The sequence below is a fragment of the Drosophila navojoa genome, chromosome 2, assembly GCF_054131105.1.
Source record: "Drosophila navojoa isolate 15081-1374.11 chromosome 2, UAZ_NAV_1.0, whole genome shotgun sequence".
Classification (NCBI taxonomy): domain Eukaryota; kingdom Metazoa; phylum Arthropoda; class Insecta; order Diptera; family Drosophilidae; genus Drosophila; species Drosophila navojoa.
Genome location: NC_142890.1, coordinates 19,756,993 through 19,777,527, shown reverse-complemented (window position 1 = coordinate 19,777,527; position 20,535 = coordinate 19,756,993). Strand labels below are relative to the sequence as shown.

Genomic DNA, 20,535 nt, shown 5'->3' with positions numbered 1-20,535 from the left:
ATGAGTCAAAATTATTGGAATTCGCAAAGCCAAATTAACCTGTGAGGCCTAAAAACGGATCAATTAAATTGGGTCTGTATTTCAATTTATTTAGTACAAATCATTTGCATTGTGTAGAAGTATTAATTGGAGCATATGAAACTGATGTAACATAATTTAAAAGCCCGTAAATTTGGAAATGGAAATTGAGTATGGAAAATATTTACTTATTTAATAATTTTACAGTTGAGCTCTTGAGTTGAGTTCTTTAATTATTTAACTACATTTTATAATCTCTCTTTCAATCTCTTTTCATCTCTCTCTCTCTCTCTTTCTCTCACGCTCTTTACCTAAGGTCATAATTTAATCTCATGCACTTTGTAATATCAAATTATCTAAAAATATCAAAAACTGTCAAAACTTAATTTTTTTATTTGTTATGGCAGAAAAAAATGTTAGCACGGAATTTACAAATTCGTTAGATACATTCGCTCGAGACTTATATGATAAACTGGTGGGTTCATCAGCCGATAAGGATCTAATATGCTCTCCTCTTTCGATACAAATCTGCGCTGGGATGTTGCGCATGGGCGCCAAAGATGACAGCGAAACCAGCCGTCAGCTGGACGCCGGACTGAAGTTCAGCTCGACCGATGCCAATCAGATAGCCGATGGCTTTCATAGCGCTCTCGAGTATTACCAGAAGTACAGTGTGTTACGCATGGCCAACAAAGTGTACATTATGGACGATATACAGTTACGTTCTGACTTCAGCGAGGCGCTGACTCAAAAGTTTCTTTCAGCTCCCGAATCTATCAATTTTCGAAATGCCCAGAAATCGGCTGCCACTATCAATGGCTGGGTCGAGTCCCAGACGAATAATCTCTTGACGGACCTGGTTAGTCCAGACTCTTTCAGCTCAGCCACTCGCCTGGTGCTAATCAACGCGGTGTATTTCAAGGGTGCGTGGAATAGTAAGTTCAATGAAAAGCAAACTCGTAACGAAGTTTTCTTTGTGGATAACAAAAATAAGATTGAAGTATCTATGATGAACGCAACGAACGATTACTTGTATGCCGAACTGCCAAACTTAGATGCCAAAGCCTTGCGGATGTCTTACAAAGACACTCAATTGTTCATGTTGGTCATTCTGCCCAACAAAAAAGATGGCCTAGCGGATCTGGAGAATGGTCTAAAATCAACTACCCTGGAGAGTATCGCATCTGAACTGTTCCCCACAAAAGTATCTGTCAAGCTGCCCAAATTCAAAACTGAATTCAGTATGGAGCTAACACCTGTCTTCCAGGCCCTGGGCATGGATATAATATTTACTAATCCAGAGTTTGATAAAATGCTCGAGAAGATAGAGCCACTGAAAGTATCCCAAATTGTGCACAAGGCATTCATTGAGGTTAACGAAGAGGGTACCGAAGCTGCTGCTGCAACTGCCATTTTTGTTAATTTTGAAATGATGTCATCAACAGAGGATGAGCCCAAAATTTTTCATGCCGATCATCCATTTTGCTATATTATTTACGACGAAGTCTACGGTTGTCTCTTCATGGGCAATTTCAAACAGAAAGATCCGAGCTCAATAAATACATCTGAGCTATGCAAACCCTGTAAGTCAGAATGTCCAAGATTACATGCAAAAAAATGAACTTTATGAATATAAGTAACAGTCAAATATAAAAATAAAATATATAATAATACATATAACGCGGAATGCTGAAACTAAAAGAGATAAGTGCATGTTATCTGTAATCTTAAATGGGCGATAGAATTCTAGTCTAGTATCTATCTTGACAATTTCGCTTTCAATTACAAAATGATTTTTATCTCGGCGACCACACCCTGGGTTACTTCATTAGCTGGTTAATTTCCATTGCGAACCTTAACACATCTAATCTGGAGACAACTCACCTATCATTTATAGCAGCTAGAGAATCGGAGGAATGCACTCGGCTGTTGACTGAAAATGATAATGGGGCCGATCGAGGCGCCCAGAATGACAGTCAAATTACTTTCGAGTAGCGCGATATGATAAATTCTTCGTTTTGATAAATTATTCTGTGATATTTACATTACAGCGGACGACGATACAAATCAACGCTCAGCCCTGCCCCTTATCAGCAGACCTTATCAGAAGCCCGTGAGTGCTTAACCGTATGATATTCAACTACTCTGGGCAAATATTTGCATTTGTTACGGCTTAGTTTGCTACCAGTCTTGGTAACAGCAGGGCTGTAGCCTTCAGCCCAAATGTCGGCCAAACTATCCAAGTATGTAGAACGCGCCCCTCGGCACTAATAAAAAAAAAAATAATAATAATAAAAGCATGACATTTAGACCAAGCGAATATGAAATTTAGCTAGAAATTATTTCATTTCTAATTAATTACTCCAAAGAGAATTTCAGTATGGAATAACATCACTAACTCAAAGCAATATACAAAAAATTTTTTAAAGCTATTTTTATTTTCATAGTGAAAAGAATAATGACAAGATTTTTGTTTTATTTTAAATATATTGTTAAATATATTTTCTGACTAATCAAAATCAGTTTAATAAATTTCCTATATTGATATATTTTTAATAGAGTTGCATATTTTGACATATTTAATTATATTGATATAAAACAATATAAGGGCACGAAAATGTCTTTGGCTTAGGCTTAATGTCTTGAGCTTCACAAGTTCAGCCTGTAGCTGGCCTTTAATTAATGACTACTTTGACTTTGCATGCGGCGAGCTAAGCCCAATAAGCTGTTCCATTTTACTGGCCCAAATAATGAATGTGGCTATAAGTAGACGCACAGTATCTGGCGGTCACAGCTGGCAAATGCGCGGCCTTTCATGCTGCCCTTTTATATTTAACTAACTTTAGTTATTGTTGCTTATTGTCGGAGGCAGACAGGCAGTTAAGCATTTTAAGCAGCCCTCTGAAACAATTTAACAAAAATAAAATATGAGAAAAAAAATACAACTCGCTGTTATTTATAATTTACAGCTGGTTAAATGATGTGCATGAGCTGCAGTTGCTGTGACCTCTTGGAGGTTGATGTCGTTATTAATAGCCACAGTGGAACAAGAAACAAAAATTAAATTTAATAATAATAATAAAAAAGATGCCATGCTGAAGGCCATCAAGTGACATAAATCTCGACGAAAAAAAATTGTGCACAAAATAAAAAAAAAGTCAGCTGAATGGGCTTGACACTGCGCTATATAATCAGAGGTAGACACGGATCGATTATAAATAATACACTCTATACTGTCTGGGAATTTATTTACATATTCATGAGTCTGTAAGCTCGCTTGACTCTTTGCAATATGATGAAGTATTTATTTTTTTAGACAACTGTAAAAAAAAAACTCATATGCATCTCTATTTAATAATTCAAAAATTTATAAAAATTATCATTATGTAAATTATCAACTGTGGTTTCGCCTCATAAGCCACCCACAACTACAGACAATGCCCAACTAACTGTTTAAACTAACTGAACCATACTAAAAAAAAATAAAAAAAAAAGACTTTGAAAGCCGTTACAAAGTACAACTATTTGCGGTTTATAAAATTGCTAAAAGCACTTGTTCTTTTGTTTGTTTATTTGTTGTTGTTGTTGTTGTTAATGCAATGACGAGGTCTCTTTCCATGCACGGAACGCCTGACTATTTTGTACTTGGCTCTATATAATTATTTCCCTTGACGGTCCAAGAAAATCGTTCAAGCAAATACGTTTCAATTATTTGCATTTACGACAAATCGAACGGGTTCATTTAGAATTATTCAAGATGAAAGTAAAATATGCTAAAAATAACAAAGATTCATAGAACTATCTAGAACAAATCATTCATTATAATATTCATCAATGACAAGAATTGTGTGTGTGTAAAGCACAGCAGCTAAACAGCTTTCTTTATCTATCGGGGAGACTAGCTGTCGCGAGCCAAGAGCTTAAAAAAGGTGTGCAATGTAATTAAAGATTTCTTTTATTGTATTTAAAAACATTTTTTATTATTTACTCAGACTTGCTTTAACCTTGAACAACTGTCTATATGAGGTAGAAAATGAATGTAATCAATGTATTTCAGAAATTTCAAACAGATAGCATTCCCGAAAATTTCCGACGCTCGATAATTGTAATTAAATTATTAAATTGGTCAAGTTAAATGCAAATATTCTAATTGCCTTGCTATAGAGTACAGCTAAATGTTTAATTCTCTTGGCAGGCGATTTGCTTATATTTTAATTGCTGTTGCTGTTGCTGTTGTGAGTTTTGTTTTTAGCATTTGTGACGTCTCAATAGGGCGTGTAATCGAAAACGCATTCGTAATTGTGGCCATAATTGAACTGTTTTCTCAAACTCTGAATGCGGGGTCATTGCACTGGATTCTATGCCAAAAAGCGTATTAGTCAGAGCTTTGCATTACCCGATAGCCAGCTATAATAATTGCCTTTGCGGTCATAAACTGCAATCGTGTGGAAAATTGCAACGTTGCTAAAAGCCAAGTCACAAAATAAAAACAAAAACAAACATACAAAAATTAGAAATACAACAAGCCGCAATAGAAATTGTTCCTTGGACTTTTATGAATCGAAGTAGCTGACAAATTACTCGATCAGCGTTTACACTTTGACCAGTTGACGTAGAGTTTCTAGAAAAATCATCGAGCAATTGGACCGCCTGAACCAATACCGAAATGCATATTCAGTGAGCTGCAATTACTGTAATTAAGATCTAATGGTCTCTGCCGGATATGGAAGGCGGGCAGTGAGAGTATTAACAGATATTAACCCCCATTAGCTATACCTAATAACCGGTTATCTCGCGATTGTCTAGCAGTTGTTGACAAAGTACTTGCTCAGCTGAGAGCTAGACTAAACAAGGCAACTGCGGCTTATAAATCAATGAGCTAGGCTGAGCTGAGTTAGATGAATAGGATAGGGAATGAATGCAGTAAATCAACGCCCATTTGAATTACAAAAATGAAAAAAAACTAAATGTAAAAGACCTACTGTAAATATATTCCGGTTGCAGATAACATAGTATATCCAGAACTTATCTCTAACGTACCTTGAATAGTTCAGTGGCTTTTCTAAAGTAATATTCCATTACAGCTCCAGCCAGTGCTTATGAAATTCCTAATCAAAAAGTTAATATTATGAAAATACTTATCATTTTCATGTCCATGTAACTTTTTAATGAGTCTTACATTGCAAGAAGCACACAGCAGCAATCCTCAAAATTATTTCCAACTGCGACATTCACTTCAAATGGGACGTGCCAAACCGAAAGACAATGGAATTTACATATTAAGCTCCGGCTGGGCACTCGACTTTAAACAAAACAAACATATAATGTTGTGTTAACAATTTCGAAGAGCTTATAAGGTAAAGACTTTCTATTAGAATGTAGACCGAGTCGCTTAACTATATTACGAGCTCGCTGAGTATACCAAGTTATAATTGAATAAAATGAAGAATGGCTTCACTCTTACAGCTCCAAAATCATCAATTAAATATATTTATAAGCATTTAGAGAGTATAAGCTATTCGCTTACATTTATTCATTGCTGCCTTATATATTCAGATAAAAGAATGCCATTTAACACAAATTTCATAAATTGTGCAATTCCTCGCAAATGATTTTATATGTACATTCGCATAATTCTCTTTTTTTTCGCCATATCAAATTGCTTTTCAGTTCTGTGAAATGGAAAAAAAGCAGCAAACATGAAATGAAAAGATAAAAAAAAAATGCGAATACAAGTGTTTACATTGTGTGTACATGAAATACAATTGAAATATGCAAAACAACAAAATAAATGGCGTTGGCTTTGGCTTCGGCCGTGCGATAAAGTTAACACCTTTGAGCTAGCAAGGGACTCGGCATAAAAGAAATGAAGAAATGAAATGAAATAAAATACAAGAACAACGACAAGCGACAAGCGACAGGCGACAATTTCGCAAACACGAGTTCCGTCAGTCAAATGACACTTGGACACGAGGTCCAATTGGAGCTGGGCGCAAATTTGAAAATCGATATGACATGAAGGAAAACAAGGGCAATCCGGCCGGCAAGCGTCAACGTCAACGCCGACGGCCGATGTCGTATGTCGAACGTCGAACGTCGAACGTCGAACGTCGAATGCCGAACGGCCAGCAACCGCAAGGCATTCCTCTAGCCAAGCGGAGGTGGCAGAACCGCAGCCGTGTCAAACAGTGATGTACGAGGCTAACTTTGACTTTTTGGCGAGCACGTTGGGCGACAACATCAACAATAATGACACAAAAATGTAAGTAATTGCCGAACCTTTGACAAACAAACGGCAGTCAAGACAGGCGTCAAGGGTTATAGGCCATCCGGCAGTCACTCTCACGCTCTCGCACCCAGTTGCTGGCTGATAACGTCATGAAAGGCCCACAAATTTGATAGCAACACGGGAATGAACAAAAACCGCAAGTGGCAAAAAACGTGAGCAACTTTTTTATATTTTATTTATTTTGTTGTTTCGTTCTTTTTTCCACTGCCTTCATTTTCAGTTGGCTGGCGGCCAAACAAAAACAAATGTGCCGTGGAACATTTTTCTTTCCATTTTTCTTTACTTCTTCGTTTTATTTTGTTCTAGCATGAAATTTACTTTTCTAATGAATGAACGAGTACAAGTGCGTGTCTCTATGCGTATGTGTGTGTGTGTATGTGTGTGTGTGTGTGTGTGTGTGTGTGTGTGTGAGTGTGCTCACCTGTCTGTGAATGAATACTGTGCACCGCCAACAATGTATTGCTGTCGCACAGCGTGTCTTATTGCCAGGCTGGATGAAACAGTCGCACACACGGCGTATGCGTAATGCGAATGATTTCGTATACACTGCATGTTTATTTTCATAGAATTCAATTGTAATGGAATGGTTCTAACTTTAAACACGGCAATAACCAACGTGACGTCTATCTCATAAAGTATTGGATGAGCTCACGTTAGAGCACTGGTATTTACATTTACATTTTACGCATTACTTTAGGGGCTAAGAACAATTTACAAAAAATAATAAATAAATAAAAGAAATAAAACCAAAAATATTATCTATTAAATTACAACAATTTCCACAGCTTATATGCAATATTTTAGATTTTCGGAATGTATTTGTTGATTTCTTGGAATCACAAAACAGAATTTTAAATTAATTTCAATATTTTTATTCACAAATCTTTTATATTCAGCATTGCAGCCCTGCCACTAATTGATGACCCAGTTCAATGCTTTCATAGTATACCTATATATACAATATATTATATTTTTTGATGGAATAGTTTAACCAGTCGTAACCTAAATACACACAACATTTATTGCTCATAACTTTATAAATATATACATATTTTTTGTTGCTTTCGCCACATAGTTAATGTTTGTTTATCCAACGAACCCATAACTGTCCCGCATGATTAGCAATTTCCAACGAGCTAACACTTGGCTGACTCATGAATTCTAGTGTTGGGCATTAGACAAGTCTTCGAGCGAGCCCTCTTCACTGTGCTTCGCCCTATTGGAAGCGAGCAAAGTGTTTGCACAGCTGTGGAACGAGTCGTCTCATGTGTACATATATTGTGTTTGCTTTTGATTAAAATGCAATTAAGATGCAACAATTTTTAATATGACATTTTGGCGCAGCTGGCTGTACGATTTTTTGCCAATTTTGTGGTTCAGTTAAGTGGCCAAGATTTATGTGCATAGCTGGCCATCAAAATGTTTGCATATATATTGATATAAAAATAAACAATTTAACGCTTAAGCAGAGCAAGAAGTGCTAAACATCATTTACTGCATATACTACTTATGGCTGTCTGTGTGGATGTTTGAGTGCTTGAGTGTAGTTCACATACTCAGCCACTCACACCCAGCCAGTCAAGCGGACATGAATGCTATTGTCGTTGTTGTTGTTGCTGGAAAGTTCTGTTCTGTTTGCGTCCGTTTTTGAAGTGGCTTCACTTTATGGCACCTCATGGCTGCTGCATTAATATATCATCATAAAACAAGTGAGAGTGATCCAATCAAGCTCACTTGACTTGCCAATACCACGCAATCTGCTGAGCTTTGCATGAAAAAGTGTTTGATATACATAATACGAGTTAAAGATAGAAGTAAGTTAGGGAAAAATTAAAAATAAATTATATTATGTATTAGTAAATGGAAGTCAAAGCTTCAACAAAATAATTTCTATATTTATTTATATTTTTTTATATCAAAAAGTACACTGAATATCTTTATGTGTTTACTTCTGTCACCCCTTTGAATATTTTATGCTTACAGGGTATATGAAGTGTCACTAGAAATATGAGATATAAACGCAAAAATGCGACAACAGCTGAGGGGAAGTCGTTGCTAACTGAGTTGCACTCCATAAAATGTGCAAGTCGAGCGCAAAATCCCATTTGACATTTAATGTCTATAAAGTAATAAAATTACTTTAAATCATAAAGTGCATAATTTTTAAATAAACTATGATGGCAATGCGATAAATAATGAACTGATAATAATAACTTATAGTAGACAAAATATTATGCGATGACCTCACTAAATAACCGCAACAGGAAGTTGAGGTAGTTAACAAAGTGAAATATAGGTTACACTTATCAGTGGGTAGCTCTGGTTAACACACTTGGCCCACAATTTAATCAAGAACTGCCAAGAGCCAGCCGGCCCTTAGCTAATTATTTTTTGAAAATTGTGCAGCTTGGTGAAAGTGGCAGCCTGAACAGTTTTGATAGGGCTCTCAATTATCGAGCAGACGAGACGTACTTAGATAATTGCCTTCCACAGCTACTTGATGCGAGAGGCGCCATCAGAATAGTAGATATTGATTATAAAAGCGCAATTACATTATCACTTATGAAAGCTTTTCAACAGCACCGTTACAGTGCATACATATTCGGTGAACACTTCCCTAACACTCCAGGCCAAGTGCATGCACTAAACTTGAGTTTAACTTTGCCTTAAGACGTAGTTCCTTAAACTCTTGTCCGGCAAAAGTCCCTCTCTCGTGCAGCCGGAAAACTTGAGACTTTAGCGAAAACAGACAGATGGACAAACTAGACTAACTACAAGAATAGGCAGATTGTTGAGCTGTTTCAGCGTGGAGAGCACTTAGAAGTCAAAGCTAAACACACACTCGGCCGCTTAGTAAATACGAGGGAATTGTCTGCCCCCCAGCAACAGCCTAAGAATGAGGACAATAAATAAGCTGAAGTGCCATTTGGAGAGGCCAACAAGAATAAATATAAATACAAATATATATGTATGTATGTACATATAATAATAGAAAAGAAAAAAGTATGTGTTCGCATGAAATGCGGAGCGTAAGCTCAGCCATGTTCATCAATCAGCGAAATATTTACGAGTGCCTGGCTCAAGGCTGAGCTCAACTTGATTGTTACATAAATTTGCTAATCAAGAGTTGCAATTTCGTTTGCCAAAACTCATTTCATTTCATTTGTAATGCCAGGCAGCTACAAAGCCCACATACAATAGCAAAACAATGTACTAAGATATTTTCAATATACAGCTCTTCGAATAGCTGACAGCCGAGTTTCATGAAATTTTTTGTTGTTGTTGGCCAAAGCCTCGATATGTTTATGCACACGTGCCCGATTGGCCTCCTTACTGAGCTGTGCACGTGCCAATAGAATAACTATTATTTATGGTAAATACACACGCACACACAAACATATATACATAAATAGGCTCAAGCAAAAATCTGATTGAAATGCTCGAAAACTAAAGCAAAGTTTTCCAAGCCAAATGCCAAAACTCTGATACACTTAATAAAAAGTTTTGATATCTCTTTATTATGCGGAAACGATCATTAAAGTATTTGCTAGAGATAAAAATATATAAAGCATAGTTATCAGAGAATGAATGTTAAGCATTGAAGAACCTACTAAACACAATATATACACTTCAAATGCAGAGCGGGGAACTTTTTCTTGTAAATAACTATAGTACAATATATATACAATATATATTCCGAAATTCATTTGAGTGCTGTAATAATAGTTATCCACCAAAATTCAAGCAAAGTTATTTTTAAGGCCCTATTTCCATAGAAAATTTCCATAAATTAGTCAGCTATAATCGTAGATATTTATGGCAACTTGCAAAATGCAGCTCATATATTCACGGGCCTAGGTATCTCTCTCGTATTATGATGTGGCCATAGTAAGCTGAAAATGCGAATTGATTGCCTTGAATTACCTTGAGTTATTCCGTCTCCTTGCCAGTCCACAGTCTCTGCCAGTTAACAGTTGCGACAGGAAAACTGCAAGTAGAAGGCGGAAAACAACATTTCAATATCAAACGTAGGTACATAGAAAATATTCAGCATAAGAAATGCCAAGCGGCTTGTGATGCTATTTTTCTGTTTATGCTTCATTTTCTGCCCCTGCTGCTGATAGTTTTTGCTTCTAAGCTTATAGCAATTTGTGTTTGGCTTGAAATTGTTTTCAAGATTCAAATAAATATAAAATGAAATGCCACGGGGTAGTCATGGACAATAGAGTTATTTATATACACGCTATACAGGCTATATAGCTCCGTCAATAGAATGGCAAATAAATTGTTTACTAGGCCCGCCTAAGTCAGGCCACTTGTTTATGACAAAGCTCATAAATAACAAAAAAGAACTGGTGCGGTTTTGTAGTCAAGTGGGTCATCATTTAACTCAGTGCATTAAGTTGCGACACTGCCAAAGCCAAACGCACGCACTTCACTTCCCGACCCCCGACCCCAAAACGTTGATGACAGGTCATCTGACCCATTGTCCCATTGCTGCTCTCAAGATTGTATGCCCAACCAACAATAGTGTCAATATAAATCAATATATATGTATATACATATATCAGTATCAGTTTCGTTTGCCACTGAAAAGGGTTCGCACTTGGCCCTTTGAAGAAGGCTTGAGCACTAAATGCTGCTCAAGACATCAACTGCAGACGTTTATGAAAAGTGTTTGCCAGCACCTAAAGCTAATTAATTAGTGAAGAATCTCGAGTTTATGAAAGCTAATAAATGTAACTGTAAGTGTCAGCATATGCAATTAAATATATCGATTCATTATCAAATATTAATAGTATATTCATACATATATAAAATATGTTGCATATTATATTGCCCGTAATTAAAATTATTGCATATCATAAATACAATAAAATTTATATTGAAATGAAAATAAAATAAGTGTATTTTCATAATTTATTCAGCTGATTCGAAATAATGCGTATTCGCTTTAGTTATTGAAAAACCTCTGAATTCCATTCATATCCCTTTTCCCTTGTGCCCAAGCCCAGTGCGTGCAATAAAATATGAAATAAATCCAAATAAATAACAAGAAAATGTTCACAGTTCATAAAATATATATATATATGTATTTTTATTATTTTTGCGCATTAGCATATCAAACGAATACTAATGTAAATGTGAACTAAAGCTACCCTGTGCATGGGATTAAGGGGTTTAATGCACCAGTGCCACTGACCAAGGCCGCATTAAATCGAATTCTATTTTAGGCTGTTGCACAGCCGTGGTTTTCCATTAACTTCAGATTTATTGAGCTCAGCTCTTGTCACAGAATTAAATATTAATAATGCATTAGAGTTTCTCCTCTCAGCTTCACTCGTGATTGACTTGAGGTAATAAGTCGATACGACTAAGTACAAAGTACCAACGGGCCAACAAAGAGAGCTTTTTGAATACACGTTAAGTCGATTTATATGCCGAGCATTAGCGATATTTCAGTTGCCCTTTTCTTGACAGCCAAGTGCGGGCACTAAAGGGCAGACTTGCTGACTGACTGACTGACTGTTTGGCTGTCTGTTTGGCTGTGTGTCTGCTTCAACAGAAATCAATTGAAGCAAAGCGACGTCAGCGACAGTCAAAGTTCAAAAGTGCCACTCAACGTTCTGGTGGCATCTGTCCTTCCCCGCCCATGCATCTCCCTGAGGACGCCGCTTCGATCCGATGCTGTGAAGCATTTGCCAAAATATTTTCAGTGCCCGACACTTGTCGGTTCTTCTGTGTGTTTTGAGTTTGAAATGAAGATTGACAGCTTAATGTATTTTCGCTTACATCAAACCGCGGCCTTTGTTGACTAATTTCCCCACGGAGCTCAACGGCAGGCCACTCCTTCAAGTGCCTCAAGTGGCAGCACGCAAATTTTGCATCAAGTGCAACAATTAGCAAATTAAATGAACTTTTTCACCCTCCATTGAGTTGAACTTTAAGCTCAACTTTTTATAACAGCGCAGAAGAAAAGCAAAATAAATAAATTAAATTAAATAATTTAGAGTGTTTTGATATACCCTATAGAGCTTAATTGACATTTCGGCATTTAAACTCATGTGCCAAATCGAAATTTATGGACTTTGAAAGCATTAAGCTATATTTTGTGTCCGACGAAAATTATATAACATTCGATTAAAATCGTATAAATATATTTTACCAACCAGAATAAACGTTTCACTACCTTGCGCTAATAACAGAAATATATTTTTATATTCATCATGAATATATTTATTTATGGTCAGGTAGGTTTGACTCTCTATGCTATTCTATTCCATTGGCCCCGTTAAATATGCAAACAGGTTATGAATAAAAAATGTGTCTGCTCTTCGTCAGCGACATTGAAAAGCAATTAAAAATCTGCCGTCTGGGCAATTAAGTTGATTTCTTTTGCGGAAAAGTTTTGACTGCGCTGTGCCCTGCCCACTTTATAAATCGAATGGCGTGGCATAATTTCTAATTGACAACAGTTAAGGCCCGCATTGCATTGATATACGCGACACGATGCCGCAAAAGTGTTCAATCGTGTTTTCGTTGTCAAGACCGTAAATTTGCAGCAAATCAATTTGGAATTTTACAGGCTTTGTTTGGCCAAAGAAATCATATAACCAGGGAATTTTTGTTTGTGGCGCGCAGATTTATTGATGTAATAAATAATAAAATAAATAATAAATATTTATATATACTTTTTATATATATATTTACTTTTGAGTGTAAGTATATTAAATTGTTTTCATTATTTTGCACACACTCGTCCACAGCGTGATAATCCCAAAAATCACATCAAATCACGCATCTTCATAATGATTTGGTTTACGATGTGCAAATCGGGTTGTGAATTGGACTTGGATGGATGTATATGTATATAGAAGTACCTTAAAGGTACAAGGTGAAATCTTGCCTAGCTACAGTATATCATGCACAACATAGTGTATATATATATATATATATAGTATATGATTATTCAAATTAACTGGTCGCATCTCCTGCTCTAATTAGTAGCTATTTAATTTATGACTTTACCTATACAAATAAGCTATATAGGCGTGTGTGCATAGACATTTTTTTGATTAATAAAATATTATTATTATTTTTTTTTTTTTTAATTAAATACGAATAACGAAAAGCAAATATCCTAACACAAATGTCAGTTTAAAAAAAAAAAAAAGGTAATAAAATTTAATGTATAATATAATTAATAATAATTTTAATATTAATATTTATCTTAATATATTTACACGTTGACTTAAATAAAAATATTTTTATAAACTTAAATATATTTACAAAAAACCTTATGAGCATATAATTTAAATGTTAGCACAGTTAATTCACATAACTCAACTGAATTTCAAAGTAGCATATCATTCGGTTATATTAAGCAGAAATCAATGATAATACAAATTATCAGTGGGAATTTATCAATGGGAATATTCTCAGAAGTCTAGAGAATATAAAATAATACGAGTGATGCACGATTAGGCAACTCAAAATCATATCAAGTCCTGGCAAACTTTCTCTGTTTATTTATAGAAGAAATCTTCAGAAAATAAACAAACTTTTTATATGTCAACAATATTTGTGTGCCATATATGAAAAGCAAAATAATAAAAAAAAAATATGTGTGAAAAAGCCAAGCATTCATAAAATATAAACCGCAATCAGCCAGATTCAAGTCTCTTTTATGTGCGGGTGTGTGCGTAACGAAGGTGTTAATGGTTAATGGGCTTAATAGCTAAGACAGCGGCTGGAGCGTCATCAGCTGGACAAACAAAACCAAGAAGCGTGACAGAAAGAGTGCTGAATGATAGCTGGAAAATGAGCGCGAGCGAGCGAGATAAATAATAGATTAAGGGGGTGCGGCAGAGAGGCGGGCATGTCAAGCACTTTTGTACACGTGCCAACAAAGCGTTCGTTCGATCGACCAAAAAAAATTAAAATATTAAAAATGAAAAAAAAAAATAAAGAGCATTGCTGAGCTGATGATAATGTTATGTGTATGGGTGATATGGCGATGCTTGGTGTTTTATGATGCTGTCCGGTTGACACGTGGCTAAAGCGAATTTAATACCCACACTTTATTTTTTTGGCCATTAATCTTTACGACCCAAACGATCAGCTACCAAAGATGCTGCGCAACGAAAGGATTAAATTACCAACCAACGAGCAAACCAAACTGCCTGAGTGGATGTGCAAATAATGAGAAAAAGAGCGTGAGATTGTGTGTGTGTGTGTGTGTATGGCAAGTAGGTTAATGTCCTGGCGTGCTTTAACCTCTAGCACACAGCTTTAGCTGGGCTTAACTGGGTCAGTGGCACAAAACCTATTGAGCCTTTGACCCAAGCCAAGCAGCCACTTGCCAGCCCTTAGTGCATTTATTCATTGTTGTTGTTGTTGTTCAAAATTTGTATAGTTGTTGCTACAAATCGTTTGGCAGCTTGTGTCGCGCATGCAACATTATCGATTACAAATCGAATTATGCACTTTTTCATGCACACGCTGTCCACAGCAGCCATCAATCAAACGCCACACACACACACATAGACATACACATGTACGTGGAAAAAGGAAAACAGGTCAGATATTATTATCCATGCAAATTGGATTTATTAGCTACAGTTAGTGTCAAAGTGGACCTTAAAAGCCTTTCCGTCCAATTAACATTATTAAAAAAGCTTTTCCTTTCAATTAACAATGTTAAAATAGTCTCTTGAGTGCAGAGCTCGGTAAACCGCGTTCGTTTATTTTTCAGATATCAAGTCAATCTGACAAATATAGTGACGTTTATAAGAGTTTGAATATGGTAAGAAAGTACTTTAAATAAATAATATAATAATAATATAATAATATAATATAATAATAATATAATATAATAATAATATAGTTTATAAATCTAAATATATATTATAATTTTTCATATTTTATATACAGTATTTATTTTTTATTTTTATCAAAATATTCAAAGATAATAATAACGATATATAATTGATATTTATTTATAAATTTAATCTTATTTATTTCATATTTATTGCAATTTTGTCTATTTTACACGTATGTGTATATTATGTGAAATATTGTATATATATATATGTAAATATTCATGTTAAAAGTACTATTTATTTATTTATTTTCTGTTTAACCGATAATTTGCACTTGTATTTTTATTTACATTTTAATAAAACCTTTGATTACATTATTTTTTTTTTATTTACATTATTATTCGTATTTTATTTACATATTTATTTATTTATTCTTACTTTTTATTCGTATTTATCGCGGGTTTCTTAAATAATTTATGTTAATATTTTAAAATGCCCTTTTACATATTTTCTGTTAACTGATGTAATTCTTTAATGCAATTATTAGTTTGGAAATAATTGATTCAAAGTTTGTCAGCAACCGCAGAGCTTTCAATGTTTTTTTTTTTTCATAAAAGTCCAAGCACGGACGGAGCACACGTTCCAGCCATTTTCCGGTCAGTGTGGAAAAGGGCAATTCACTTATTTAATATTGAATTTCATTTTCATTAAGTTTTACGGGAAAATTGCATTTGCGGTGTGCCCAGTTTTATTATATTTGCATGCGACTACCAGGCGAGCAACCGTAAGAACTGGCAGCACGAGCCGGTGCTGTGTGAGTGGTGCAAAACAGGCGATACGCTTTTTGACTATTTGCCTTCTGGTATGTGGCTGAGGCGGCGGTGGCGAGGGCGGAGGGAGTGCATTTGTTTGCATTGGTGCAGTTCATTAAACTCGTGTAAATAAATAATATGTAAATATAATTAATACTTAATAATGCGATAAATTCAGTGTGTGTTTGACTTGCAACCGTTTTCGATGTTCGTTCTTGCGGTTTGCGGATTGCGGCTCACGGCTCACGGCTCACGGTCTGCTATTCTCGGCTCGCGCCAAGAATTGCACTTTTAAATGCCGTAGCCCACCACCATAGCACCGCAGTCCACCTGACCCCCACCAGTCCGCATGCCGTGCATTGGCTTTTAGATTCTCCACTCGGGTTGAAGGGCGCACAAGCGCCGTTTATGTTTTTCCTCAATTGTCAGTGAATTGACAAGCTGATGGCTGGTCAAAACAGAGTTCATGGCGCCATTTATTGAGTTGGCAAAACAACAGCCAACACATCTGGCATCGCACAGCAACTTGTGGGTCACTGAGCGAGCGGCTTTATCTAATCATATATATCCTACAATGTTTTCTTATATATAAGAAAAACTTGAAAAGGTAATTGATTGAGCTGGTAAATTAAAAAACAAAAATTGGAAAAAATATTTTTTTTTTTTTGTATTTATTAATTTTTTTTTTTAATTTTTATTATTTCTCTTTATTTTTAAAATTTTTTTCTGTACAACTTCTTTATTTTTATTTTTATTATTATTATTATTTTTTACAATCTTAGCGTATTATTTGTTTATTATATTTGTTGTTATTTTTCCTATTTTTTCTTATTTTATCGTTTTTTTTTTTCAAGATTTTTAAAAGATAAACAAGATGATGATTCATTGTGAGTTCGTGCTTATCCCCTGATGACATTTCGAATACATTCAATTTGCAAGTAGCCTAATTAGTCTTATATAACACAAGCTCAAATGCTCTAATGGATCATCAACATCTTAAAGCCTTAGCTCAATATACATTTTTTTTTTTTTGGGTACAGTTCTGGCAAAAGGCTGTTTTTCGCATCGCGCTTCACAGCTTCGCACCTTCGTATTGATCAAGGTGAAATCGGCTATTTGGCTATTGGTGCAATCAACAACGGTTTCTATGCCGCCCGCCCCAAATCCCACTTAGAGCCACGCGTTCGCGTTTGCGTAGAATTTCGCACAAACTAATTACAGTTTTATGTAAGCTGACATGTGATTGCGAGTGCGGCTGCCATATTGTTGCTATTCATTTAATCAATTTGCGCGATAAATATTCATAAAAAGCCCAAAAGAAAAACAGGCGGCGCCTATAAAACTGTTTACCCAGCATGTTAACATGCTCATCGATGGCAAATTTTTGTTCGCATATTGCCTAAATTTTCTTCTGACATTCAGTGCTGTTGTTGTTGTTGTTGTTGCATTTTGAATGTTGTTGGTGTTTTGTATTTTGTGTGTTTACTACAACGGCATTTGCATTGTTTAATTTGTTGCTAAAAATAAAACACGTCAATTAAACGTGCAAACAAATTCGAGAGCAGGCAACGCGACGCGTGCACAATATATGAAGTTGTTTCTGGTTTTTATGGCAGTCAAATGGGAGCATGATAAGCCAATAGTCGCTGCTATCCCAATCTATGAATACCCTGTAGAGTGAGGCCTGTACAGTGAGGCCGGCATATAAAATTATATTAAATATATTATATTAAAATATTAAAATTAAATAAATTATATTAATTAAAACTAAAAAATATCAATATATAAAAAATAAAATAATACATAAAAAATTATTTTTTGTATATCTAATTTATTAAAAAAAAAAAGAAGTATATGTATATTTAATTTATTAATTTAAGCTCATTCTTTACATATTTTTTAACCACCTCTAGCTTTGTCAAAATTATCTATGTAATTTTACAGGGTATTTACATGCTAATTTTGTCCTATAAATATTTATTTATACATTTTTCGTCAGCAAATAACCTTAAAACTCCAATTAAAAATTATTTAAGCAATAAATATTGTAAATTGTTCTTAAATAAAATCAGATAATCTTCTTTATCGACGCATCCATGCAGAGGGTATATTGCGGTGGACAATACCCGCGTGCACAACAAGCAAAGTTAGATTGTTCAGCATGGCAGGATTTTCGCAATTGATTGATTAAACGCGCGTCCATGCACATTACGTATACGCACAGTTGCACGCACACAAACAAACTGAGAAACAAAATAGCGCACGAGCTTTCTGGTTTGCTCTAATGCTTGCATTTGAATAAAAAGTGTTTTGTCAACGCCTCGGGCGATTGAATTTATTTTTCCATTATTCAGCATCAGTAGAAAATAAACCAAATGATAAACAACAACAACAAAAAAAGACAATGCACAAATTGAAAGAAAACAAGAGAGTTTTATTGAAATTTAAGCATAGCAGTAGATTTTCATGAATTTATCATTATAAATGCCAATGGCTATGCAACCGCAAAGTGTCGATTGGATTGATTTTCTGTTGACATTTGAAATCAACACGAAGACTTTATTAAATATCAAGTTGACAGCAGGTGTCTGCAGGTGGTTATTCATCTTTGATTGCCTTAACTGCTCAAAGTCGATTGACAAAAGGCGAGCTGATGGCATTTTCAAATTAAATATATTTTTCTTTTTCCTTTTACTCTATACTCAAACAATTTTCATTTCGACAGCAGCAGCAACAGCCGCTGCTGACAGTGTCTAGCCAACAATGGCTGGGAAAATCCCTTCGAAAAAGGGCTGAAACCGCATCAATGATGCGATTAGAGCTTTCAGCTTTCAACTTTGCCTTTGGACACGCACTGAACTGAAACAACGCTGCGACAGCCGCCGCTCGGTCAACAGCTCAATGTGAATGACAAATGCCTCAGCTTGATTCAAACAAAGAATGCAGCACAATTGAGCATCAATCATGCGCAAAATTGATTAGCTTGACTTTACAAAATTACGACATACACTCACTCTCTCCCTCTCTTTTACTCTCTGTCTCCCTCTCTCTCTCTCTTTCACTCAGGGCTACATCAAGTGTGTAAATATTTTCCAACACATTTAATGCGCTTCATTGTTATTAATGAGCGACGCCGAGCTCAGCTGCAGCGAACTCTGCACAAATGTTAGATGTCAGCTCGTGCGCCCTTTAGAAGGCGGGGAAGCATATGCTCGGACAACTTGGCCTTAGGTCAGCAGCAGCTTATGTAACCGAGAGCTTGAGTTTATGCTTTTACATAATTAAAAACATTCTGTCACAATTTTAATTGATGATTCACAATGGATACATTCGTCTATATCAGAGGAGCAGGAGCAGGGGAAGCTATTGTCAATCCTTAGTCGTCCACAAGTTTTCAGTAAGCCATAAAATACTGAAATTTTGCTCGTTGATTAATACGCAACGTGAATTCGTCGCAGTTTGAGTAAACTTTTATAGATGTGAAAGCAACGTCCAAACGGAAATTGGAACGAAGTGCAACTAGGATTGAAGAAAATTCCGAAAAATCGATTGGATGCCAACTGGCAGATGCAATTGCCGGAAATAACAGAAAGTCCTTCAAGCTAATGCCTGAAGCATTGTCAACGAATTTACTGATTTGTAATTTCATAAAAAAAATAGATAAATAAATAAAAATGCATTTAATGTCTTAAAATATAAAGATACATCAAATGAGCCTTGCTTATAGCATGCATTCAGATTGCGAATTCCATGTCAGGCAAACTCAACTAAGCTGATTAAAATAAATAGCTTTAATGAATGACCAAGACTTGAGCACTCTGATTACATTCCTCGTGCAATATTTCAGTTAATTATGGAGCTCTGACAATTGTTTGGCATGTGCGCTATTTCAGGGCATTATTACGAAAGAGCCGGCAGGAATGCACATGTCATGTGCAAATACTTAGCATACATTCGAGCGGCTCTTGAAGCGTCGACACTGCACACGCGCCGGCACTTTGGCAATTCATTGATTCCAGCAGCACTCGAGCAGCAGCAGCAGCAACACTTGCTGCCGCTTGGCACTTTTTGGACAGCTACGTAAAGATGACAATTTTATTTTTCGTGCCTGCAGCGCGTGTCGTGCGACATCTGCAGCCAAATGGCGCCGCAGGCACGAAGAATACACAACTGAACGTATATATACACACACACACACATATATGTACACACACACACACACGTGCACACTCAGAGACACGCCTCGTCAGCTCTTATTGCTATTATGGCTTAGTTGTTGCTGCGGAAATGCACTTGAAAGTGCGCACGGATTTCCGGCTTGGCATACTTCTTACAAATTGCACTCGAAGCAACTCAACTCGAAAGTCACAAAATGCACGAGCTGCTCAAACGCACAATTGTCGGGCGAAATGTCGCAATTGCATCAAATGCGATTTAAATAGTCGCTCCCCGTCAAGTGAAGGGGTGAAGTCGCATTTCCGGTCACATTGTCGCATCGCAAATGAACATAATTAGCCAGGCTGTCGCTGACTTAAGCCGATAAGCTTGAAGCCAAGTTGCCGTTACAGAATGCACAAAGCGAATGAGCAAATGC

The 20,535-nt window shown here is 35.9% G+C and overlaps 2 protein-coding genes across 3 annotated transcripts in view; one reads left to right on the top strand and one right to left on the bottom strand.

The window, feature by feature from the left end:
* The window catches only part of LOC108654720 (uncharacterized), a 55,587-nt gene that overhangs the window by 17,344 nt on the left and 17,708 nt on the right, over window positions 1-20,535 (bottom strand). For both annotated transcript variants that reach the window (XM_089256377.1, XM_018106235.3), the window contains exon 2: window positions 10,232-10,295. The gene's annotated coding sequence lies outside the window, so the exon portion shown is untranslated. The remainder of the gene's footprint in view (window positions 1-10,231; window positions 10,296-20,535) is intronic.
* On the top strand, window positions 406-1,667 carry LOC108654772 (antichymotrypsin-2-like). The gene has a single exon (XM_030390919.2). It carries the CDS (start codon window positions 419-421, stop codon window positions 1,637-1,639), a length of 1,221 nt encoding a protein of 406 aa, XP_030246779.2. The 5' UTR covers window positions 406-418; the 3' UTR covers window positions 1,640-1,667.

Excerpts from the sequence above, each read along its gene's own strand:
- LOC108654772 (XM_030390919.2), top strand. The coding sequence starts at position 419 with ATGGCAGAAAAAAATGTTAGCACGGAATTTACAAATTCGTTAGATACA.